This window comes from Daktulosphaira vitifoliae, unplaced genomic scaffold (genome assembly GCF_025091365.1).
Source record: "Daktulosphaira vitifoliae isolate Bord-2020 unplaced genomic scaffold, ASM2509136v1 Scaffold_5, whole genome shotgun sequence".
NCBI classification, from domain to species: Eukaryota; Metazoa; Arthropoda; class Insecta; order Hemiptera; family Phylloxeridae; genus Daktulosphaira; species Daktulosphaira vitifoliae.
In genome coordinates this window covers 7910070-7937917 of record NW_026099576.1, presented here as the reverse complement: position 1 = coordinate 7937917, position 27848 = coordinate 7910070, and the positions used below count along the sequence as shown (strand labels likewise).

The 27848-nt window shown below is 31.4% G+C and overlaps 3 protein-coding genes across 3 annotated transcripts in view; 2 read left to right on the top strand and 1 right to left on the bottom strand.

Annotated features, from left to right (window-relative positions):
* LOC126907514 (uncharacterized) overlaps window positions 1-27848 on the bottom strand; it is a 98912-nt gene that overhangs the window by 14807 nt on the left and 56257 nt on the right. The window lies entirely within an intron of this gene.
* On the top strand, window positions 55-4345 carry LOC126907518 (uncharacterized). Its single transcript, XM_050688871.1, has 2 exons — window positions 55-1563; window positions 3885-4345. Exons 1-2 carry the CDS (start codon window positions 96-98, stop codon window positions 4082-4084), a joined length of 1668 nt encoding a protein of 555 aa, XP_050544828.1. The 5' UTR covers window positions 55-95; the 3' UTR covers window positions 4085-4345.
* LOC126907517 (uncharacterized) lies at window positions 19732-23097 on the top strand. The gene is made up of 2 exons (XM_050688869.1): window positions 19732-21220; window positions 22653-23097. Exons 1-2 carry the CDS (start codon window positions 19738-19740, stop codon window positions 22850-22852), a joined length of 1683 nt encoding a protein of 560 aa, XP_050544826.1. The 5' UTR covers window positions 19732-19737; the 3' UTR covers window positions 22853-23097.

The window sequence follows — 27848 nt, the reverse complement described above, 5'->3', positions numbered from 1 at the left end:
ATAATTATAAATCAAGTAATATTTTTTTTAATATTACTTAAGTTAAATATTCGTTAAAACTCGTTAGTATTGCCTAATTGTTAGTATACGTCAAAATGATCATAATTAAACTTTTCGTATGTGTTATTATTTACAAAAAATATTCAATTTCCTTAGACCCTTTAGAGTTACATTGTAATTTCTCTAAACATTTGTTTAATTATTTCAAGTACAGTGAGAAATATTTATATAACTTTGAAAATAACATACCAGAATCTGAATTAAAAGATTATGGAACAGCAGTAAAATCTCATGGCGAAATTGTTATGATAATGTTAGATTCATTACGAGAAATGGACGAAGAGTATATCGCAGCTGATTTAATGACTGTAAATTTATACTTGAACAACGTTTCGGGATCAATTAATATAATTGCTAAAAATGAAAATGGCGAGTTCAGTAGATCTGAAAGATCACAGAATTTGCTTGAAGGCTACAAAATTCTACATCGTTCAATTGTAGAAAGATTGGAATATTTTTTAAATGGAAAGTGTTTTAATATTTCAGTTAAAAATGATTTCATATATCTAACTAATTTCCAAGAGCCAATAAAACACAGCCTGGAAGTCTTACGTAATGAAATCGAAAAACTAAATAATAAAATAATTAAAATTATGAAAGAATATTTGACTTTAAGAGAAATGTTTGTGTTGGAAAATAATGAAATTTTAAAAAATTGTTGTGACATAATAAAACATTTAGCATTGGCTTTTGAAAAAAAATCATACAATATTTACAATCCTAAAAATGTTTTGTTTTACGATTTGATGGAAAATCGGCCTTGTTTTTTGGAACGAGATCTTGCATCAGGTTCTCAAGCAAAACAATATGTTAGATACAAAGGTGATAATCAACAAGACGATGTTTTAGACATGGTTCGATATGCCCCGTTGTTATTAAATAGTTCTAATAATTATCAAATTAAGTTATTTGATGTGTTTCGCTTCGTCAAGTTCGATTTTAACTTGGAAAATGTACAAACATTTATAAATTTGGTAAATGCAGCAACAGTTCGTCCAATCATGTTAGTCGTACGTATTTATTTTTCATTAGTTAGAAAATTCCTTACCAATTGTGAATTTAAAAATGAGAAATTAAAAAACGATATGAAATATAAAATCATTGATTTGGGTCAAAATATTGTTGAAAATATGAAATCCTTTATGGATATGAATTTATTTATAGAACAATGTGCAACTACCATTGAGCGTATTTTTAACTTATCTTATAAAGTTATTTCATCCTTCAAAGAACGTAATGATTTGTTCTTAAGCAGTGAAATAGAAACAATTTCAACAAATATTTATCAATATATGAAATATATATTACCTGAAACATTTATCATAGAATGGAATATTGTTAGCTTTTATGATATTACTGAAAAGAAAGTTAATGAAATTGTATTGTTTGTATCAGAATTGAAAAAATATCAGTATTGTTTTGAAATAGCAAAAAAGATTTCTCATAAATCATTTTTTAATTGGCAATTAACTACATATACAATAAAAAATAATATTCCTATTGGTAAGTTAATGTAATTTTACATGAATGTACTATTGAAGCGTTTTTTATATACTTAATAGTTGTTTCATTTCCCTAATATTAATAATAGGTTTTATGAATATTATGCTTAAAAAAATACCTTAAAAACAACGCTAATAACTAAGATATTTTTGAACGTTAGAAATTGTTGTTGGATATAAGATATAATTTTTTTCAATTTTAGTTTCTATTTTAGATTTAAAAATAATAAAATGTGCAACGAAAAATTTTAATAGTAAAACTTGATGTGAAAATAGGTTTTTGATTTAAATTTTAGTATTTTAATTACCTTGAAATAATTATCAGATAATGTATAACATGATAAACAAGGTATATAATCGGATGATACATATTTTGGTTATTATTAAATATTATAGTTAAATCTACTCGTACCTGATAATCATTGGAATAATGATGGGTTTTCTCCCATTAAAATTTTATGTTAGTAAAAAAGTGTATGTGATATTTTTTGCCTACATTTTATTAAATAATAGTGAAATTTTGAGAAAAAAAATATAATATATTATATTACACGTTTTATTTATATAAAGTTTTTAGTATCGGCTTATTGTTTTGCAGAATTTTAGAATAAAATTTGAATAGTAAGTTGTCTAAATATAGTATTATCAGATATTGAAAATACTTCACGTTGATCAAAAAGAATTTATAAATTTTTGAATTATGTGAGTTTTATTTACATTTGAGTAAATAAAAAGGTATAGCAGAGAATATCGGATAAATATATCATCATAAATATTTAATATGTTTCTTTTGACGTTTCATCATTATATAATATATTTAGATAATTCTGACATTTATTAATTATACGTAAATCAAAAAATGTATAATTAATGGTTATAATTCCATTTAATTTATTAATGAGCTAATAACTACTAGTTAAGCACAACTTGAGACCTTGGTGATCTTAAGCAGGTTCCGAAGGATGCCTTTAGTAGCTGAAGCCACCAGGCGAAGCAAAGTCAAATGTTGAGCCGAACTGAAAAATTCTTTGGAGAAATCATGGGAGGAATCATAGTAGGTCGTAATGCGGAAAATTTGCGGCCCGCCGACATCCAGGCAGCTGGAAGCGGACGTGTTTGACAGATCGGTGGATACGCTGATGATTTGGTAGTGGAAAAATTAACCTGCCAGGTTAAATCCTCTTCACTGATTTGGTTCTCAAGATCGATAACGAGTTGGGTTTCGGAGTGGTGGTGAGCATGGACATTCGTAACGGGTTCAACAACATGAGAATATCTCACATAGTTGGAAATCTGGACAAGTTTTGGGTGTCTCTATACGTTGACCGAATAATTCGGTCGTATTTTAGCGACCGGATCAGACCTATAACAATTGATCTCCCGCAAAGAACAGTTTCCTCTTCAAAAATATCGCGTACAACGCAGTAATCCACAGCGTAGAATACTGCGAATAACACTTCCATGTTTATCATGTGGTATTTCAGCTACCAATTTCATCCCAGAGATTTTTGGTTTGCACTATGTGTTTCCTGGATACATGTAAAATCACATTGTGTTTCTTTAGATATACTTTTAAAGAGTATTTCCTTGTCACTAATCACGATATTTGTCGAGGTTATCGTCAGAGCTGACCCTGAAAAGCACCTTTTTGTAGTTGACTTTGGATTGGTATTTATCATGTTTGGTCTATAAGACACGAGCCTCATATATTATCGCCGCCTAGGTTGGGTTGGATTTAGGATCAGTCTCAGTACTCGTTTTTTGCATTTAGCTTACTGTATAAAGTCAATTCATTGTTCATTTTTATTGACACCCTGTACACTTGTTTACTTTTGTCCTCCATATTATCAGAGTATTTGTGTCTTGCACTTCGTTTACATCTCATACCCAGGTATACCCTTATTCCCTTCTTAGAACAATGGTCTCTCGAAACCCACAACCAATCCAGTGTGTCAGACGAGCACGGTAACTACTGAACAACTTCACGTATGTGAATATCTAAGTAGACTCATCATCATTTTCGCATGCTTAACACTCTTCTCCTTCTTCTGTAGTTTTTTAGTATTAAAACAACAATCAGAATAAATTTCTTTTGAATATTTGAAAGGGAACAAAGAATAAATAAAGATGAATGAATAAAAATGAATAAAGAGGTTTTTTTATTTACTACGTCCTCTTACTGTTAATAGTATTAATAACTCACCAATAAAAGTTCCATAGCCTATTTAGCCCCTTAGTACTGTTATTGTAAATTATCATTAACATAATAAAAAATATATGAATATTTGATATAAAAATTATAATTGATAATTATGTTTTTAGATCAATTAGGAAATCATGAAGACATATATCGATCACTTTATTTTTCTGATGTTAATACAACTGATATAAAGAAACATAATAGTCATAGCTCAAGTGATGAAAATTATGAGATGAATAATCATAACAATAAAGTTTTTAATAATGGAAACCAGTCATATTACAGTCCTAAATATCTAGTTGATTATTTACTTTATGATTAGTTTTTACAATTTATTCACTTCATATAAGGTGATATAAGGATCATACACAGTATAAAGCGTACAAAAACAATATAATGTAACATAATTATTTAAATAACTTAACAATAATAAATAAGAAATTTAGTTAACAGTCAAAAATGTAATGTAATAAGCTAATTCACGTAACTTTTGCCATGGAAATAATTGTATTCATTATTTTTTTATAAGATATTTTTTGATTCAATAAAACAAATCTACAAAAAAAAATTAACAAATTATTTTATAATGTGCTATATTTAGATGACTTTATTGCGAAATTTAGAGGGAGATCCCAAGGTTGGCATCAGACAAATAATATCAGAATAAAATCATAATTATGGATTAAAAGAAATGTTTATTACATTTTGTTCTATTATAATCTCATTATATTATTTTAAAATTTTTGAAATGTATAGATTGTTCCGTCAAGATAAATAGTTTTTAATTTAAGCTAAAAATGTTCTGAATTTTAAACTTTGAAGTTAAACAATAAAAAAAATTGCTAAATTTAAAAATGATGAAAAATGCAAAAAAAGGCTTTTTCACTCGTTTTATAATAAAAAATTTTTAATAATCGATATAATAATGTTATTTACATCGATCATTATAATAAATGTGCAATAAAATTGATTTATAGCTTTATCAATAATTTAAATTTCTGGCGGGACTGGAATTTATGATGAACCAGCGAGGGAGTATACTTGTTTACACTAAGCATAAGACTGTCGATATGCGATAGAGTAAAGCTGCTAACTCATCCCGAGTACGCGTCTTCCTCGGTGAGTATAACCTCAAAATATTCATTGGCTACACACACAAAATATCAGTATTTGTTGTAAAAATCTAAGCTGAATAAATAGTAGCAGTTAGTTTCGGCGATAAGGCATCTTCAGGTTACTGTGTTACGGTCAGTTATTCGTCCTTCACCAACATTAACAATTAACAACTATACTAGTGCCTGATCAGCACAAACGACCCTAAAAATTAACTATGAGTATGCAACGCGCGGGTGTAAATAAACCGATTACACACTATTCTGAAATTAATTAAGTCTTAGAAGGTCATAATGGCGGTGGTTTAAACGTCCTCATCTATTGTCACTGATCTCTTCATTTCACCTATCTCGTGTTTCCCTATGTCAAAGTCGTACTCTATAAATGTAATGTATATTACCCCCCGACTAGAATATAGAATAGTTTTCCTTATCCTCCAGTAGAAGGCATCGTAGGAGGAGAACAGCAATTTTGAATGACCACCTCCCCCACCTATGGCAATGAGTTACAGTGTACATGCGCACTATAGTTTAAACCACCGCCATTATGACCTTACCCCCACCATCATAAGACCACCCCTCCCCTTACCCACTACTTTTGTCTTTGAGCTGTCCAATAAGTTATGTATAGATCATTCGGCACAACATTAAAGAAAGGACTACTTTCGACTTATGATAATGAGGAAAATAGGAAGGTTATGCTCTCTTTCTCACTAATTAAATCTACCAGTCCCTCATTCCACAAGATATCCTCTAATGTCTCTCTTAAATACTCCTAATTCCGTAATTTTTCAAAATACTCTTTCACCTTTTTTTCATATCATCATCACTTGAAAGTACCTTATTATCAATACATGTTATACACCTTATGTAAGGATCAAATAGTGTTAAAGAACCTAACCAAACATAGGCGACAAGAGAAAAGCCGGTCGACCAGTTGATTCTAAAATTTTTTGTATATGATTTTGTTTGAAGAGGAGTTTATAGGTAGTGAAAGGAGAAGGAGGACTAGAAACAAATAAGCTAAAAACAAAATAATTAGTTCAAAGTACCATACAAGTACAGATAAAAAAACTTATACATTGTGATCGACTGAATAACGTTAGTACCTTCAACAGATGTTTAATTAGTTACCTTATGAAATATTGTCTGTAAGAGTGGACTGTATGATAGAGATTTTGGTTGATGTTAAGTAAAAAGATGATATAAAAATAACAAAGTCAATTTATTTCTAAGAGCAAAAAACTAATTATTATAAACACATGCTGAATTATATTTGTACACATGCAATGAAAAACAATTGAATAGAATAACTATTATAGTTTGTGCAAAAAGTGTACAAAGGTTGAATAAAGTTAACAAGTGTTTAGAGAGTAATGAAGTACAATTGTTCCAGAAAATTACTTAAAAAAAAAAAAGTAAAATATTATAAACTAATTATGAGGCGATAACAACTGGATAATAACTTCAAGTTCAAAAAGAAGGAGAAAAGAATTTATCTTAACCTCACAGTGACCAAGTGGTCGATTAAATTAAAGTGTAACAATAAATGAATAAGAAAATAATTAACTGAACAATATAACACTCAACTACAATATTGAGGCGATGAGCTCAATTATTTAAGTATTGTGCAATCAAATGGACTTATGAACTAGATTTGCTGTGTAAAAAAAACAACATGATTGATTGTACAATCATGTGCGACAACAATGAGCAAATATTAAGTTCAAAAGCCCCAACACTATTATAAAATAAATATTGACCTATTAAAAGAGACAAAATGCAATATTAGATTGGATAAAAATGTAAATTTTATCCAAACTGAACAAATGGACCAAGTGGTTTGCAAATTTTACAAATTAAGAAGAATGGTCTAATAAGTAAATTTGTTCTTACAAACAAACAGAAAATTAAGTTATTCCAAGTTAAAATGCGAAATGACAATTGGACGCTATAGGTCACTTTAAGCTAATGTGCAAACCACGAGGTGTAAGTAAACAATATTACGTTAAATTGTTAAAAACTATTACCAAATTAATATAAGTACAAGCTAAATGTTGTAGCTAAAGGTGCACTGCCGTTTCAATATACAAACAAAAAAACTTAAACAAAATTCAACTTTACAATATAAAAATGTTTGTAAAGTAAGGTTAACTTTGACGGTGCTCGAGGACTGTGAGAACAACGAAAGAACAAAAAAAAAACAATATAAACGAATGGTCGTAAGACGACGTATAGCGAGAGAATAATAATACAAACCGTAACGGTTAAGCGTCCGATGAGTGGAATGTTATCATCAGCTGATACAACTATCAGTATGACCGCCTTAAGCATTCACCCGAATACCTTATATAATGATAAACGTTAGACCTTTTCTCTCTTACTTTTTCAAGTCTATAGATTTCTATTTCGTCTTCATTTTTTCCTAGCCTATAATACAACTCATCATACCTCTTCAACTTCGCCTTACTTACTACACACTTGGCTTTTTTGCACAAGCGTTTATACTTTTACGTTTATATTTTTACTCTACTTTTTTTTTTAATCATTTTGAAAGGTTACAAATATATAAAAATCAAACTAATTGGCCGCAACGAAAAATTTGTAACTTTCATGGCGTTTTACAAAATGATAAGAAAAGGGTCGCCAACCTACTGGGCGAGACAGTGTATTGTCAGACCACAGTAGGATTTAAAAAGCATTAACTTTTGTATATTAAAATAATTAAAAAAAATATATAATTAATAAATATTAAAGTTGATGTCCGTTGAGTCGTTGATAGTAGATGTACACCAAAACCTCGTGACAGTTGTCACATAACCATATCGATCAGGGATGACCTTATACAAGGCCGTTGCCCGTACCTTATAAACTAGGCGAGTTGATTTTTGAAAGGAAAAAAAAATACATGAGTCCATTGAAGATGGAACACGCAAAAAAAAAGAAAAATATGATGGTTAAGTTAAATTAAGGGGACTTTATTAAGTAAAAAAAAAAAAACAAAAAAAATTAAGTTACTACGAGGCAAAAAACCGAATGGTCAAAAAACCTCGTCTACAAATTAAAGAGAACAAAGAAAGAGAAAAAAAACAGATATTAATAAAAATATAGTTACACCTTCACTTTTATTATTAGAGAATACGATGAACGTCTTCGGGTACCCACCGGCTATTAATCGCGGAATTACCGCTAAGCACGGCGGGTATACGTCCCAAGTAAGCGACTGGTTTTTGGCAGTTAGGCTTAGCTTGCAAGACGTTGGGACACCCCGGGATAAATTGCACTACGTCGCCACATTGTACTAATAACATGTTCATCACCCAATAAAATATAATATAAAACCTATAAAAAATATATATTACACAACAGGTGGTATTGGAACACGCCTGCCATGTTGAGGGACCTAAATAAAAATAAGGGCACCTATATAAGAAAAACTATATAAAAAAAATTCGCCACACGTGCTTATGGCACGGCACACTAAAAAAAATTCTGGCTCAACAACATTAAAACAAAAATATACATTACCAGCCCCGAAGGACTAACAAATATGGAGGCAGGTTTAGCTGACGCCAATATAAACAATAATTACATAATAAATAAATCTCGGTCACTCACGACAAAAAAAAATATAATACAAAATAGTTGTAGCGCATACAACAATAAAAAAAACTGCTACGGACGAAAATTAGCGTACCAGTTCGACGATGGCTAATTTTCGACGAAACGTCTGGCGTTTGACCCGGCGGTCCGTTGGCGACAACACGGCTAGCCTTTAGAGTAGGGGTCAAAAAAAAAACTTAATACCCAGTGCCGGAAATTACTAAGAACAATTTAAATAATAAGGCGACAATGTATGCGGTGAGCAGTGCAAATGACGTTCAAGATGGGAAAGGAGCGGGGTGAATGTACACACAAATGCCGTCCATGAACCGGTCTGAAGTAGTACACAGCTGACTATCTCGCACGTGCATAAACAAATCACAACACCTTATCATGATAATTTTACCGACAAACGCCGTCGCAGTCCGCATTCGGCTCAACACAAATATATATATATATATATATATATATATATACAAATAGACAAAAAATAAATAGATACTTTTGTCACGTTACAATTTATACGACTGCAACGTCCTTTTCCGCTAGGATCCTAACAGTTTGCTAAGCTGTACCTAAACGGTGCAACACTGGCCCTATATAATTTATATCCCACTAAAAGGGCAGTTAGCGGTTTCGTAACCAAATAATATAGACTCTCAAGTAACAACAATAACAAGCATTTATTTCTATTTAATATTATTTAAATATAACCTGACTGGACCTCTAGAGATGTTGGTGGTATCCAGTTAGGTGAGCGACAGCGGCGAGTGTACACAACCCGAGATAATAATAATAAGTAAAATAATAATAGTATTTAATTTAGTAACCACAACAATACTGCGTGAGTTAAGTTATCAGGTCAATAAAGGTAAGTTGCCGCAAGCGTGGTAAAATGTCGACTGCCTTCGTTATGTTTTTAATTAATTTCAGAAAAGTGTGTAATCGGTTTAATTACACCCGCGCGCTGCATACTCATAGTTAAGTTGTAGGGTCGTTTTCTGCTAATAAGGCACTACTATAGTTGTTAATTTTTAATTTTCTCGGAATCTTCTAGAGAGAAAAAAAGAATATAATATAAATGGAATTGGGATTAAGAATACATAAATCCTGAAAAAATGGTTTGAGTAATGGTTAGATCAAAAGGGGTATAATGTCATCATTTAAAAAAACCAATCGTTGTATTCGACGTTCACACTCTTAGGTTCTAAGGCTATTGAGCCCTGGAGGAGCTTCCTTCGGTCGAGCTTTCAATTGTCAGCTACCAAGCGGTTCCTATGACATGGCGATACAAAACTCAAAAATAACAGCGTGTGACAAATTTTATAGAGAAACAACACGGCGAGATACAGACGGACGGTATGTAGTAAATTTACCTCTATGCAACGAAATCTTGAAAAATCTTGGCGACACGAAAACAATGGCAATCCGTCAGTTCTATGCATTAGAAAAACGATTAGAATCCTGTCCAGAGACAAAGTCGGCCTATACACTGTTCATGAAGGAGTATGAGGCATTGGGTCATATGTTAAAGAGCCTATTCCCGAACGGCGTATACAACAAGTCAGTTTGATCAGCACTGAAGTGACAGACGATACGATTCTCAAACGGTTTTCACAAGTAGAATGGCTACAACGGGTCACAGCATACATGTTACGATTTATTATTAGGTATTTTTCATATTGAAATATGAATATATATAGTGGAACAGATCTAACTGACAACTTATATAACTTTTGATCTACATAACATTTTATTTTTATTTTTTTATCAATTTTTAAAATATAGAACTATATTTAAAATATGTTTTATCTTATTTTTCGCAATTACAAAAAATATTTTAAAAATTAAATTTTTTTTAAGTTTTCAAGATAGCCATTTTATAGATAAGTTTTAAGGAAAAAATTTGATACCAAAAACTCTTATTTTAATTCAGTAGTAACGTTTATACAGAATTTTGAAATTTGTTAAATTTTGATTTTTTTTACAATTTTCCTATGGTATCAAATGTTAGTCCATATTATGTAAAGTACAGATGTAAACACTTATTACGTTATTTACTTTAAACGTAAAAACGTTTAAAGCCCTTTATAACGTAATAAGTGTTAGATATGTTCCACTCTGTATATTATTTTAATAAACTATTCAGACAGTAAGACTTATTAAATTATTTTTATATGTAAATTTTTTGAAGTATATAAACAAAACTTGTATATAAAATTGATTCATTACTCTTTAGGTACAAAATAAAATACATATATGGCTATACTAGTTATAAAATTTGAAAAACTTATTTTTGGGACTCATTAATTTTTGAAAATATATTGCGATATGACTCACGTAATATTGCTTGAGGATATATCCATGTTTACAGTTGAGTTCTGACGTTTCGGACTCATTGCAGAGTCCATCTTCAGAGTGATTGTTGCTAGTCGGTGGCTGCAACTATACTGGCGGCTTATCTTGATAACAGTCTGCTTTTATAAAATTGATAACATCTGGTTTTTGACTAACGTTGTTTGCCGTATCAGGGTTTTTGACTAACGTTGCTGAACGTTTCGAGTTTTTGACTAATGTCGTTGACCACATCTCGATTTTTGACTAACGTTGTTTGCGGCATTCTTGACATTTCGGTCTTCCTTTCCTACACCTGGTGGTGGGATGAAGACATTAAAAAAAAAACATAGAAAGTAAGTCAATTTAAAGTATGTCAGAAGAGCAAAAGGAGAGAAGATTGGATAGAGTATAAACGCATGTGCAAAGAAGCCAAGTGTGCAGTAAGTAAGGCGAAGTTTAAGAGGTATAATGAGTTGTATTATAGGCTAGGAACAAATGAAAACGAATTAGAAATCTATAGACTTGCAAAAATAATAGAGAAAAGGTCTAAAGATTATCATTATATAAGGTGTATAAAAAGTATTGATAATAAGGTACTTTCGAGTGATGATGTGAAAAAAAGACGATAGAGTATTTTGATAAATTACTGAATTAAAAGTACCAAAAAGAGACATTAAAGGATATCTTGTGGAATAAGGGACTGGTAGATTTAATTAGTGAGAAAGAGGTATTGGAGGCTGTGGTATCAATGCAAAAGAATAAAGCAGTGGGACCAGATGAAGTGCTAGTAGATGTATGGAAAATATTAGGTGATGTGGCATAAGGTAGTTGAAGGAATTTTTAAATAAAATCTTATTAGAAGAGAAAACTCCAAATGAATCAGCCCTTGAAGAAATGGGTTTAAGAATAAGTATAAGTAAGATAGAGTATATAGAGTACGAGTTTGACAAAGTAGAACACAAGGTACATGAAATGAGGAGATCAGTAACAATAGGTGAGGATATTGTTGGACAATGAGAGTTGGAAAGTTTTAAGTATTTAGGAAGAGGATGTAAGACATAGGTTTACGTTCGGGTGGTTGAAGTGAAGAGAAGCGTCTGGCGTCTTATACAATAAAAGAATTCCAATGAGGCTGATAGGTAAATTCTACAAGTCTGTAGCTATGATATATGGTTCAGAGTATTGATAAGAAAGTTGAACAGAAATGAAAGTGCTTAGATGAATGAGTGGATTAACTAGAGAAGATAGGATAAGGAACGAACATGTAAGAGGTAGTTTAAGTGTATAACAGTATAGAAATTAATGTTGAAGGAGGAAGAGGTTGAGGAAGACCAAAAAAGAGATGAAGAGATGCTTTTGAATGTGATACGAGGACAGCTGATGTGAGTGTAGGTGATGTGGGAGATCGTATTAAGTGGAAGTTTAGGATAAGGGTAGCCAACCCCAAGTAATTGGGATTAAGGCGAGGAAAAAGAAGAAGAAGAAAAAAGAAAACGATACCCGGTCTCCAAAGAGACCCATTTGATGGTTTGAATGCTTCGCAGAAAAAAACTGGCCGTTCGCCGAGGCTCTACTCCAGCTTTGAAAAATAGTGACAAGAAGACAACAAACATAACACAGAGCCAAAGCCGATCAAATGGCAATTTTAAATCGATAACAGTCAGTCTTTTTGGGATGGATCAATACTAATAAACTATTCGATTTTAATTATATTTATTCTATTTTGTCGCCTTATTTAGCAGCAAGTGGCATAAATAATGAATTGTTAACACTGCTGTGTCAGAAAAAGGTTTATTTGTGCAATTTCTTGGTACAATTTTGGTACTATTTCGGATTTTTCACCTTTGTCGTAGCATGAAGATTATAGTGATATATGAGCGAAACGGAAAAAAAATCGTTTCATGGAGAAGAGTGGCACAAGAAATTCGGGCAGCCGAGAAACAAAAAAAGAAGCTCATTACTTGGTCAAAAATTAATAAATTTTAACGAAATTTTCAGGGTGCCTTTGGAATGTTTCTGGGCAAGTCTGGTAAGAATTTCTGAATTTAAATCAAAAAACGCTGGCCATAAGCGGTTTTTATAGAAATGTTTAAACGCTCGCGGTGTGATAAAAAAAATTCCACTTCTTTGCGAATAATTTTTCTAAAATAACGTTATAATAAAAAAAATTGAAAATTGTACGTCGTTAAGTAATTTTTCCAGCATTGGCTTGTTTTTCAATGATTTATTATATAATAAGATTATAATATACAAATAGTATTAAAATTTTAATATAAAAAAGATCAGTACATTGTGGTTAAAGTATTGTGGTATATACTTAACAGTCAAGTATAGATTTTTTTTAAATAAATTTTTACATTGACGGGCAATACAACATGTGTATAATATAATATGGTATAACAGTATGCCTTGGTTAAATATTTCTCATAATTATTTTTTTAAATTTTTGTATTGAATGTATCATGTTTCTCTATGAATATGAATATTATGTAAAAGTAGTAGTATTGATTTTCTTGCTCTCAGGGGAACTCATTGTGTTACGGACTTAGCAAACCTGAGGACCCCGAGTTCTTACTGGAGGAAAGCTCCAATTGGAGCTTCAATTGTGACAAATGGTTCCAGTAAGTCATAAAAGGACTATTATCTGATACAAGTTTATGCACCAACCGCAGATAAGTCAGGAGATGAAATAGAAAACTTTTATGCAGATATTAAAACACTTATAGCAACAGCGAGAAGACATGATATAACTATGATTCTGGGAGACTTTAATACAAAAGTTGAGAACATCATAGTAGACGGATGAACAGAAGCGTTTGGATTGGGTCACAAGAATGAAAGAGGTGACAGGTTGATTGAGTTTTGTCAAAATGATGAAATGATTGTGACTTATACTTAAACAGTCCAAGAGACGTTTTTATACTTGGAAAGCTCCGGATGACGGCGACAACAATAACATTATTAGATATCAGATTGATTATATCTTAATTAAGAAAAGATTTCGTAATGCTGTAAAATGTGTTAAAACATATCGCAGAGCTGAAATTTCATCAGATTACATAGTTGTTCATGTTAAAGTTAAGTTGTGTTATGGAAAAAGATGATGAGAAATGAAGTAACACCGGTTGAAGTTTTTACTTGGCGTCGAGCCGTTTAATAAAAGAAGTGAAAAGAGAGTTGTAACACAAAAATAATATGCGAACAATGATAATAACACTAGTATTACTTTAAATAACCGTTGACAAAAGAAAATAAAAGTTAATCGAAACGCGGTGGCGTTTTTGGTTGATCCGGTGGACGGCGTATAACAGTGTGAAAGGTGTCACGAAGAAGACTGACTGGACGTATTATTGCGGCGGGGTATTCGACGCTAGGCATTTGTTGGACTTTACACCATGACGATAACGCGTGTGTGTAACGGTCCGGTTTACAGTGAAGCGGTGGCTGAGAAGGAGCTGACACGACCGCGGGGTGTCAACGTGTGACAACGACGTGGCCGTGTCAAATACCCCTCCACCAAGCCGCCGCTGTACTCTAAAAGTAAATTGAAATAGCGCATATGGCGTTCCGTTNATTTGCCGGACTGTCGGCGTTGGGAGCTTTAGCCGGCGGTGCTGCAAATGTGGTCAAGATGGCTACCGAAATTAACCGTAAAGGCAATACAGCGATAAGCATAGGTAAAGGATTTTACCTGCAACCATACAAATCGGGGTCTGGTTTCAAATTGACGGCGAGTACGAAAACTAAGAAAAAGACGTCTCGAAAAAATCATAAGAAAAAAACAAGAAACTAATTTCAAAGCTACCCGATCGTGCCTTGTACGATGTTAAAATTGCAAATTTCGGTAGTCGAGCGTTCGATCGTAAAGTGTTTCGTGGCGTGTTCTGTCGTGACAAGTTACCTCAGTTGGGACCGAAAACAATCGAAATGGCTGTAGTGAACTTGGACCTATCCACTAACCCTGGCACTCATTGGGTAGCATATATTAAACGTGGTAAACGCATTACGTATTTTGACAGTTTTGGTAATTTACGACCACCGTTGGAGCTGCAACGATACTTTAAAGGATGCGCAATCGTGCACAATTATAGTAGATATCAAAACTTCAACGAGGTAAATTGTGGTCACTTGTGTTTGGAATTTTTAATTGAACAACAACAACAACATGGCAACAACGGTGACGTTAATCGGCGTGGGATCTGAATTGCAATGCACATTCAATCCACCCATCGATGTCGGTGACAAATGTAAAATTGGACTATTGAGCTTGCATACGTGGAACACGATACCGAATATTGATGAGGATTGTAACAAATTTATTTTCGGCACTGTTGACAAACCAATTATGGTGATAACACTACCGACGGGATCGTACGAATTTGACGATTTACAGAAACGAATTACCGACAAGTACAATGGAGAAGAATACAAGTACAGTATGCAAAAACAATTAGATTTTGATGATCCATTGTTGCCAACGGTTGGTTTGCTCAAGGAAAACAGCAGTGAAATCGGTGACAAAGAGTTGGGTGATCGAAACGTTATTTCTTTTACAGCCGATCGCAACACTATGCGAAGTATAATCAAATGCGATCACGCCATAGATTTTACACAGCCGCAATCAATCGGTGGAATGCTGGGATTCCGACCTCGTGTATTGGCACCGAAAATGGAACACACGTCGGATTTTCCGTTATCTATTACAAAGGTGACATGCATACGAGTTGACTGCAATATAATTGTTGGCTCGTACCACGAAGGACGTCAATCGCATACATTGCATGAATTCTTTCCAAACGTACCACCGGGTTACTGTATTATCGAATGTCCCAGATAAGTCGTTTACTATCCATTAAACACAAACGTATTGAATACGATTCGAATCACATTGCTCGATCAAGATGGCCAACGTGTCAACTTAAGAGGTGAAAAATTAACAGTACGTCTACACATCAAACAAGATGGATGAAAGTACGATGACGTTATGGGACCGTATAAAACAAATTGATTCCTCACATATTGGATTATTTTTGTGCATACTAGTCACAGTTGTGCAACTATTACTGCTCCTTCAAACATCCGACAATAGCTGTCAGCTAATAAACAGTAACAATAACAACAACAACAACAACAGTTCAGCTACAATTTATCGTTTGGAAGCACTGGCTCGAGAACTTTATTCAGTCGATGACAGTGTCTTTATATTGGAAAAACGTGTTGACACTCTTTAAATGCCTCTGAGTTTCAACAAAGAGTGTAGTGCACCATCATTTGGGTGATGGCATATACTCTACGACGGAGCAACGGAACAATCGTGTGACGCTATCGCAGCAGCAACAACTCACAAAGGAAAATATTGAATTTTTAAAATCATTAGGTTGTCGAGTCAATCATGGCCGAGTACTTACACGTGTTGGAAAAATGTCAACAAGACGACAGCGTAAAACGTGAATACTATCTAGAACATCAGAGCTACAACAACTCGTACGAACACAACGATGAAATCCGCATCGAGGTACGTAACAAGGAGAAATTCACCGTACCGTGCGAAAGTTATTTGCAAATCGAAGGAAAACTGGAAAAACCACCAATGGAACAGTCGGTGAAATGGTTATGGGGCAAAATTTTCTCATGCACTTATTCGACGAAATCAGATTTGAGGTAAATGGTAAAGAAGTGGACAAGATAAAATATGTCGGAGTGGCTACAACCATCAAGGGTTATTGTTCGCTCACACCCAACGACATTCGACGATTGCAACCTGCCGGATGGAAATATGCGCAAATCTTGCACAACAACGATTTCATCGATGGGACTGAATTTGTGGCGCAATGTCCATTGTCTATGTGCATGGGATTTTTCGAACGATACCGACGAACACTGATAAACTGTACTCAGACACTCGTGTTGAATAGATCGAGTACCGATAGCACTGTTGTAACATTTGTTCCACAGACAACAACAACAGACGATAAAGCGCAAGTTGCAACATTGATAAAACAAATCAATGTGAAAATATCGAAAATCGAATGGGTGGTAAAGTACTTTGAACCCAGCGTGAAAACCGAACTGGGTCTTATGCGTATTCTGGGCAGCAAGAAATGGCTCCCGTTAGAATTTCAACACTGGGATGTTGCCGTTTACCCATTGGTACCGCAGACAACTCATCACACGTGGTCGGTGCGCACCTATTCGAATGTGGAAAAACCCAGATATCTACTTATTGCCATGGGTAATGAGAACGAACACGTTCTTGGAGATTTCGATCACTGTTCATTGAGAAACGTCAAAGCGTATCTGAATGCGGACGAATACCCATACGAGAACCAAAACGCCGATCTCGACAACAACAAGTATACAACGTTTTATNCCATACGAGAACCAAAACGCCGATTTCGACAACAACAAGTATACAACCTTCTACAACTCGTACACTCAATTCCAAACAATGTACTACGGTCGTAAAGATCCGTACCCTCTACTAGATTATATAAATTACAAAAAACGTGGACCCATAGTTGTGATCGATTGTTCTAAACAAAACGATACCGTCAAGACTTCAACGGTTGATCTACGTTTGGATTTCGAATGCTCTAAACAGTTTCCCGATAAAACATCATTGTATTGTGTAATTATTCACGATTGTCAAATGGAATACAACGCATTTACGGGTGAAGTACGAAAACTCTAATGTATATACAAATATATTTTTATTATTGTATAATTTACAGTATAGTATAGAAACAAAAAAATGTATAAATATATCATTTTTATTAATAAAAACATAGTTATTTTGCTAACTTGTTGTTTTTTATGTTATTTTATTTCGATTATCCTTGAATTTGACTGAAAAATTCACACATAGGAGGTCTTTCTTGTCAATTTTCGGGAAAGCATCTATACCTAAAAATGATCTATTTGTAGCCAATTCTACCAGATCGGAAAAGTAATACAAGTGCTGAAATTTTTATAAGTATTAGAGTTAAGATAAAAAAATCAAATATTTTTTAACATACTTTCATGTGTGGATAATTGAAAATAGTTTTCGAGATATTTTTGGCCAAAATGAATCGTCAGGATCCAGACCAATGTATACACGAGACATTTGTGAAATGCTATATATTGATGAATCGATCAAGTCGTTGATTTTATTGAATTTACACCTTGGTGTAGCCATTGTGATTAAAGTCTCAAGGTCCAATAGGCGTTACTATCGCTGCGATTCGCATTCACCGTTTTTTCAATTGTTTCAATTGAATCCAAAAGTTCGTAATATATTCGCTTCACAACTGAGCATGCACATTCAGGATTGTCCGAATTTTTTCCCACATTCAATAATTCACAACCCTTGTAGTGTAAAAAGTCTCCACCGGTACCGTTGACTTTATCTCCTAGACGTTCCGCAAAATATTGTAAATCTCGATAATTTTTCAATAATTTACTGAATGGTTTAAAAACTCTATCTGTCGGTTCGTTTTCAACAAGACAAATCAATTTATTCGATATATTACTTAAATAATCCATCTTACACGCACAATAGATTAACAAATACTGAGAACCGATTAGTAGTCAACAGACAATGTTGCTGCTGCACGACACCAAACTTTCCAAACATCTGTTAGACATTGGAATCTCGATGACGAATGAGGTGTATTTTATGGATTACACGACTATGGCTTATACCCCGTCGACGACGACGACGACGGCGGCGGCGGCGGTTGCGATGACACAATATAACGCGCGACCGTTTGACGTACAATTCCGTGGTGAGAGGGTGTAGGCAGGGGCAGAGTCTTTAACATTATTGTATGTGACGTGATGACCTTAAGGGCGATTATATTACGTAACACCTGTGATGCTCCTGATTGAGGGGCACGCGTTGCTGCATACGTCACACCGACAACGACGTAACGCCGAGTCAGCTGACCACCTACTCTCCGCCAACCCACATTATTATCGCAATTTTAACAATAACACACTTGATTTACAACTTTAACAACTACGATTGACCTTAATTAACCATTTAATTACCCATTAACACTCGTAATTTATTACTTTTTGATGACGTATGACACTAATTACCATGGCGGCATCCTTTGATCCCCAGAACCCGCTATTTAGATACTACTAGGGATAAACATAAAAAGTATTACATAGTTAAAAATTCAAGAATAATGTGTAACTAAAGATAATAATAAAAAAAAATGTTTAAATTATTATTATTCTGCAAGTAATTGAGTGGGTTATGATAAAAAAATCACCCTGTATATTACACTTGCCAAAATTGTAATGAATATCATTGAATATCATGAACATGATTTGCATTGATGTGTTGTTTAGAATAGTAATTTTAATTAATGTCAGATAACATCAATACTTGTTTCAACTATGCCTCGTCTACACTAAGACTTGGCCTTATGGTGCTACCGTTTATTATTGTGAAATTAATCATATTTATGTTTATGGAACAAAATATTAGTTTGCTTGATTAATGTTTTATTGTTCTAATAAATTTTTTGATAAACCGACATAAAAATATTCTCGGCTGTATAATTTCAAAATATTTTTTGATATTACTTGAGTATTTTTCTATGTTCTATGCCCCATTTAACGGATGGAGATTGTTGCTATCTCCTCAATTACTGTATTTTATAATACAAAGTTTTTATTTAATATTTTAATAATTTTGTTAGATTTTAAAAGAGTAGGGATATCGGTTTATAAAATCTGACCCCTTACTTCTTTTAGTTTTAAAAATATTGGCAAATAAAAATTGAAAACATTCTATTTACTTTGTATAAATAATTATTAGACTCAACTGTAGTTTACTCCATATATTTAATCTAATATAAATATATAACAAAAATAGCTATTCAGTTATAAAATATATATTTAACATGCCAGTGTAGTATTGAATTTCAAAATGATTGCATTAAGACTTTACATAATTTTTTTAAAATATACAAATTTTATTGTAGCAATTGATTTGTTAGGTTTGCACTGTAACTTTTCGAAATATATGTTTAATTATTTCAAGTATGGTGAGCAATATTTATTTAACTTCAAAAATACAATTACTGAACTTGAGCTAAGAAATTATGGATTAGCAATCAAATCTCACGATGAAATAATAATGATCATGTTAGATGCGCTGCGGCATGTGGACGAGCAGTATACAGCAGCAGATTTAATGTCAGTAAATTTATACTTAAATAACGTTTCACGATCCTTAAACATGATAGCTAAAAATAAAAATGGCGAGTTCAGTAGATCTGAAAGCTCTCAGAATTTACTTGAAGGCTATAAAATAATTCATCGATCAATTATTGAACGATTGGAATACTTTATTAGTAGCCAATGTTCAGTTGTATTGTTTAAAAATAATTTCATATCATACACCTATTTTAAGATACCGGATAGTTACAATCCTAATAACTTACTTAATGATTTGGAACAACTAAAAAACTACATATTTATTGTTATGAAAGAATATTTAATATGGTATGACATGAACTACGATGAAATGTTAAAAAGTTACAATGACATTGTAAAACATTTAGCGTTGTCTTTTCGTAGGCAATCATATAATAATTTTAATCCTAAAAATGTCTTATTTTATAATTTAATGGAAACTCGATCTAATTTATGCGAGCTAGAATTATCATCAGGTTCTCAAGCAAAAAAATATGCTAGATATAACAGTGACAAACAATTAGTTGATGTTTTAGACTTGATTCGATTTGCACCGTTGTTATTAAACAGTTCTAATAATTACCAAATAACATTATTGGATGTGTTTCGTTTCATCAAGTTTGATTTTAACATACAAAATGTAAAAGTATTTAAAAAATTATTAAATACAGCAACTGTTCGTCCATTTATGATAATCATTCGTATTTATCTTATATTAGTAAGGAAAATTGTTTTACTTCCCAAGTTTAAAAATAATGAATTAAAATTAGTAATAAAAAATAAAATTATTGAAATGGGTCAACATATTGTTGAAATTATGAAATCCTTAATGGGTTTGAATTTATTTGAAGAAGAATTTACAATTTACATCTCATGTATTTTTAATAAGACCTACAAACTTATTTTATCATTTAAAGATCATAACGATTTATTTACAAGCAGTGAAGCGCAGTCAATTTCAAGAAATGTCTATGAATACATGAGAAAAAATTGTTTATATTGGAGTATTGGCCAGTTTAATTATGAAAATGTCACAGAAGATAATATTAATCACATTTATGATTTAGCTAACGAGGAAGTAAATAAAACTGCATCGTTGGTTTCAGAATTGCAAAAACATCAACATTGTTTTGAAACTGCAAATAAATATATTCCTACAGGAAAGTCATATAAGCATATATATAAATTCATTTTCAAGGAAAATTTTCCAGTTGGTGAGTTCAAAAACACTTAACGGATATTTTTTCTTTTTATCAAATAGAAGTGTAGAAAAAATTTTAGCAATGTGTTTATAAATTAATACTGTCTAGATTTTATTTTTATCCAGTGGGTTCATACGATTATCCGTTATAGTATTTTAAATGCATATAGTGGAAATATAAAGTGAGGTTATGTAAAGATTAAAATAATTTTTTTTTTTATAAACCACTTTAAATGATAAGTTTAATGTAAAAAAAAAATTATTTCCTAAGTTAGATTTGAGAGAAAAATTTAAAAAGTAAAAGGGAATATACATTATTTTTTTAGGTTAGATGAGAAGACCAGAATATTTTTGTTTTTTGTGTTTCAATATGTGTTTTTATTTTTATGTTTGTCCACAAAAATTCTTAGCTTTTACTGGACCAATTTTAACTATCAATATATCTAAAGAATCGGATTTCAATACATATGGACACATTCGCATTAAAAATTTGAAAAATACCACTAATTTTGTAAAATTTAGAAAAACTTTACATTTTAAAATTGTTTTTTTTTAAACTAAATTAAATTATATTTTAATAGAGTATACTAGTGTCAATAAAACTTTTTTTGTCATGATTTTTCAAAAAATCAAAAAGAGTACAGGAAGATCTTGAAAGAGGCTACTTATGCTCGTATAGAAATTGTTTATTGATTTCTGTAAATTTTCCGAATAGTCTGACAACTTCTAACCGATATCAAATTAATGCTGTTTATTATTACTTTATGAAGAAAAAATTTCTCCAATATAATTTTTTTCTTAATTATTTGACATTAAATAGCGAAGTTTTTTTAAAAATTTGTCACTTTTATTATAACACTATGACTCTTTCAAAAACATAGATTCTAATAAATTATAATAGAAAAATTACTGGTTACCTCGAGTATATAAGGTGATAAGAATTCTTTTGGTATACGGATTATGAAATTTCAGTGAAAACTCTATGTTTAGAAAGTGTTTTAAAGGGACCACTTACATATGTATAAATATTTTTTTTCATCCTAATTTTTAAAAATGTTTAGTAAGGTCTAAAAACTTCTAACTTGTGTTAAATCATGACAGGCGAAGTGCCATGGACCATTTTTCATATTTTTTGCTTAATCCATACTCATAAGAGAGCCAAAGTTATATAATATTAGTAATAATAGTTAAACGAAGAGTTCTCCATTTTAACGTCACTGTTATTAATATATAATTTATATAATTAAAAGTATATTTTATATGAAAATTATGAGGAAATACTTGTAATAGCACCAAAGTTATAAAATATTAATAGTTTACCTAAGGCGGAGTTATAGTACTCGTTAATAACGCTACTGTTATTTTTTGTTAATTATCAAGCTATGTACAATAAAAATATATGTATTTTTATGTATGAGTATTATAATTGAAAATTTTGTTTTTAGAACAATTGGGAAATCATGAAGACATATATAGACCACTTTATTTTCCTAGTGTTAATACTAGTAATATAGAAAAGCATTACAGTCACAGCTCAAATGATGAAAAAAATGAAATGAATAGTGATGACAATGAAGTTTATGATAATGGAACTCAGACATATTATACTCCTATATATTTAGTTGATTATATTCTTTATGAGTAATTTTTGAAATTTACTTAATATTAATTTAGCTTAATGCTTATATACAGGTTGGAAAAAACCCTAAAATATTTTATAGTAAAGGGTTGTATATTCAATAAATATACAGAAAGATCGATTTATCATAAAATACTTGATTACTTTCGAAATAAACACAATATTGAGGAGTTAAATTTTCCTTCTTTTTAGTTATGTATATTTCATTATTAATCAGCTAATAATTACTTTTTAGAATCATTCCTTGCGTATTTTTTTATAACGACAACACACATGTTTAATTAGCTTATAAAATAGGACATAATCTAATTAAAAAACGGTAGCACAGTGGGGTCGAGGCACAGTGTGGACGAGGCATAGATTGGACAACTATAGAACTAAACAGTGATTAAAATCACTATCATAAGAAACGTTTCGATGCAAATCTGTAGATAGTGTTTCCTTTAGAGAAATTGGTGGAATATTCTAAAAGCAACATCAACTNTAAAAGCAACATGAACTCTTATTTCTTTAATTATATCCTGATTAGTAGTTCTTTGATTTTAAAATATAATATATAAATAAATACTAATTATAGTTTTTAAATTTAGTATGAAATTGTGAGGCTATGATATATGGTTCATAGTGTTGGGCTGTTGATAAGAAAGTAGAGCAGAGAATAAGTGTAATAGAGATGAGAATGCTTAGTTGGATGAGTGGAAGACTAGAGAGGATAAAATAAGGAACGAGTATATAAGAGTGAGTATAGATGTAGTGTCAATGNGAGGAAGTATAGGTGTTGCGTCAATCGTGGATAAGATGACAGAAAATAGACTTAGATTGTTTAGTCATGTTATGAGGAGAGAAGAATGGGAAGCTGTAAGAACAGTTATAGAAATGAATGTTGAAGGAAGAAGAGGTAGAGGAAGACCAAAAAGGAGATTGAGGGATGTTATTGAATGCGACATGAGGACAGCTGATGTGAGCGTAGAAGATGTGGGAGATCGTGTCAAGTGGAAGCTTAGGATAAAGGTGGCCGACCCCAAGTAGTTGGGATTAAGGCAAAGAAAAAGAAAAAGATTACCAAAAATTCCGGTGGTAATTGACATAATATGATTGTTGTTTGGGAATGTACAATTTAGCGTTTAGTTGGGTTTAAACAATATAGCGTCAAATCAATTACCTACTCTATCGTTTGTATATTAATATACACTACACTTTAATGATACAATAAATAAATAAACTCACACATACACACATATGCATTTATAACATTGTGTCTAATGTAAGTATAACATGATTAAAAGTAACCGTAAAATGAAAAAATTTTAGTACTCATATTAAATGTAATGTAACTCGAAAAATATTTGTTTAAATGAAAAAATATAAGATATATTTTTTGTTTAGAATTGTCTTTTAAATCACTTTTCTACGAAAATTTTTTTTGTAAGTAAAATATTTTTTAATAATTTTTGTTATTCAAAAATATTCTACAATTGAAATATCTAGTACTGAATTAATTTTAATGATTTGAGAGGTGACGACTTGGGCCACGCAACGGATTGTGAAGTCGCCACCCTCATGGCTCCCTTGCAAAAGGAAATCGGGTCGCCAACCACTTAGGCGAGGGTCTTGATCATAAAAAGAACAATACCCGGAACATAAGTGGATTTAAGAAAAAAAAATTATATATACATATACTAAAATATAAAGTGTTGTTGTAGACTATAATACGCTGATACCTTGTAAATATAACAAATAGGTTTATTTGATGTCACCAGTGGTGGACATACTTTAGTATGTCGAAGACCGTTACCTTAAAACTAGAGAGAATTATTTAAAGGAAAAAAAAAATAAGATACACGTGAATATTGAAGATATTCACGCAATAAAAAGATTTTTGTTGATTAAGAAAATTAAGGGGATTTTATTAAATTATTACAATTAAGTTAATAGTGGACAAAACCCGAAGGCAAAAACCACTCTGCAAATAAATGGACAAAAGAGAAAAAAAAACAATTATTAAGACAAAAAAAATTTAAAAAAATTTTACAACTTTTAAATATTACACATGAAGTGTCTTCCACATCGGAACAAATCCGTGTACTCCGGGCGCGGCGGATAATTTCTGTAATCTGGCCGGCCGGACCGTACTTGGGCACTGCGGGAATAATATATATATATATATATGTATTAAATATACATGACACACCACTGACCAATAACCTTATAAACAGCAATGCTAAAGTCCATATATAGTTCATAACAAAATAAATTTACAACAGAAAAAAACAATATACGATACCCAGTCCCGGATGGAACTCATCCTAAGATGGGGATCTCGGCCCCGGAAATGGCCGACGCCTGGTTAAATCAGTACATGATTTTTACACGACGAACACGAAAAAAAACTATTATTGGCTGCACGCACACAGCAAAATTTACCATGACGGTGGTTCAAAGGGAAGAGAGCAAAAATTTTTCTTACACACCGGCCGAGACATAACGACGACGACGATTACGTTTGGAAGAGGGTATCGGCTTAACAACTTACAAAATATAAAACAGATAAAAATATGAACAATATTAAAATTATACAGGTATTGACAGTGGTGGCCAGTGTATGTGTCATATAGGAACGATTATTAAACTGATAAAGAATATTGTGTGTATAGCGTTCGCCTTGTNATTAAACTGATAAAGAATATTGTGTGTATAGCGTTCACCTTGACAGCAACAGTACAGTTTTCTGATTACACGGCCGGATATAACGTACGCGCGCCCATTAGCAAAGCAAAACAGTAATCTATCTATATCATAAAATTCACATTTTGTCACGTTACAACTTTAACTAAAAAAAAAAAAAAAGTTATCATTTTAAATCCCTCTTGTAGGCAGGTAAAGTGATAGATTTATAAAAAAAAACCAAATGATAGGTAAAGACATACATCTAAATAAAAAATAATTATACTGATTTGGTCATTTGTGATAAAGTTATAACAGTTATCAAAGTTATAAGTTTTATACACTGGACTACAAGGAACTTTCATCATAAACAAAAATATAATATTCTAAATCAACATTTCGCAATGTTTTCAAATGTGCAATTAGACTATTTCTATCACTTTTAAGTTTTAATATTATTAAAAAATAGTATTTATATATAAAAAAAATAATTAAGAACAAAAAAAATTGTTTTTAATTAATACTGATTTTGATTATTAATATGTTAAAGATAAGGAAAATGACTTATTTAACCTATTTTTTTAATCGTTTAAAGTTGATTGTTGTAGATTTTTATAATAAAAAAAAATAATTTATTTTACCATAAGTTTTAGCTCAATTGACAAGTTTGACATTGACATCATTAAATAGAAAATTTTATGACAATTAAAAATTGTGTCGTTAAGATCAATATGCAGTCAGAAAGTTTTATAATTACTATTTATTGTAAATTTATCAGAAAAGCTCAATATTTTTTTGCATTTTTATGGTAATAGATAACTTAAATAGAAGTAATAGTAATAATTTTCTAGTAACTTTTGTTGTTTAAAAAGATTCTACAATTTAAATATTGAGAACTTAATTAATTTTAATGATTTACTTTAACTAAATGAACCAATCAAAACAAAGTTGTTAAAAAGAGTTACTCAATTGAGCGTATTATAAAATTTGATTATATTTGTAAAAATCAATTGTTAATTCAGGAGAAAAAACAATCATTTTTTTTAGAAATGATTTATATAGCAACATGTTACAAAAAAATTTGTAATATTATTGTCTAGTAGTAGCACACACAAATAGAGTAAAAAATTATTAAATTACTAAGTAAAATGATTTAAATTTATAGTTGAAATCTATCATATCAAACTTGTTGTAATAGGCCCTACACACATAAACAATTTAGTCTTCTGTTTTCTTCTTATTCACTTCTCAACACATATAGAAATTCTTTTACAACACAATATCTTTTCACATAACATATAAAACACAATAAACACCGTCTATCCTCTAAAACACTACTCCCACGATCACGCCACAAACATCCGCTCCTTCACAACACTCACAAAAACCCTGATCAATAAGGTATCATAAGAAACATAAAAATGTAAAACCCAATAAGAGCTGAACGATAATCATACACATCTGTGGAAGGGGATCCGGGGAATACATTAAGAATATCCCTGCGCACATAGTCTTCGTCCTGTTTCGATCTAACCGACATACGAACACGTCGCGATCATCGTCCAGCTCTCTTTCACCTTTTAAACCAATTTTGTATTTTTTTTGGTTTTGTTTGTTTTTCCTTTACTATTATTGTATCATGTGTTTTTAATAATAAAATAGTCGAAGATATTATATACAAATTAGTTATTCTAATTCATGCTTTCTTTATTGTTCCACGAGTAAATTATTGTATCAATGAGGATTATATGATTAAGGTAAGAACATTCTAATTTATTGTTCACGTATTTAAGATAGCAAGTGACCCTCGAACAACACACCCCGAGAAAAGGAATAGTTCTTATTTTGCGATACTTCTATAACATTCCCTTCCATCATATTTTATCCTTTTCTTATTTTTGTTTTACAACAAACTTCATTCGTTAATAAATATTTTGAAAACATTAGAAATTAATGATTTTAATTGTCTTTATGGAGAACATGTAATAACTAACTGTTTAATTGATAAATTCAACTAGATACGAATTTAGTCATTTGACGTATCGTTGAAAAAAGTAGGTCAAGTTAGAGCAGAGAAAATAAATGATAGTCCCAAAAAAATATCTTCTCAGCTTTGCATCGAAGCTAAAACTTAAAATATAGTAAAATAATTTTAATAGGAATAAGAAATTTCTTCTTGCAAGGGGCGACTAAAGTGATGGGATCCTTGATCTTTATTGAAGTTATTGAATCTAAATGAGATAAAAATTAAACGAGTTAAAAATGTATACTAACTTAAAAAGAATTAAGAAAAAATGCAAAAAATTCATTGCCATACGCGGGTTGGAACCTCGTACCC

Bases quoted from the DNA above. Each gene is read 5' to 3' on its own strand.
- LOC126907518 (XM_050688871.1), top strand. From the start codon at position 96: ATGATCATAATTAAACTTTTCGTATGTGTTATTATTTACAAAAAATAT. The intron at 1,564-3,884 runs GTAAGTTAATGT...TTATGTTTTTAG, and splicing joins AAAAAATAATATTCCTATTG to ATCAATTAGGAAATCATGAA.
- LOC126907517 (XM_050688869.1), top strand. From the start codon at position 19,738: ATGATTGCATTAAGACTTTACATAATTTTTTTAAAATATACAAATTTT. The intron at 21,221-22,652 runs GTGAGTTCAAAA...TTTTGTTTTTAG, and splicing joins CAAGGAAAATTTTCCAGTTG to AACAATTGGGAAATCATGAA.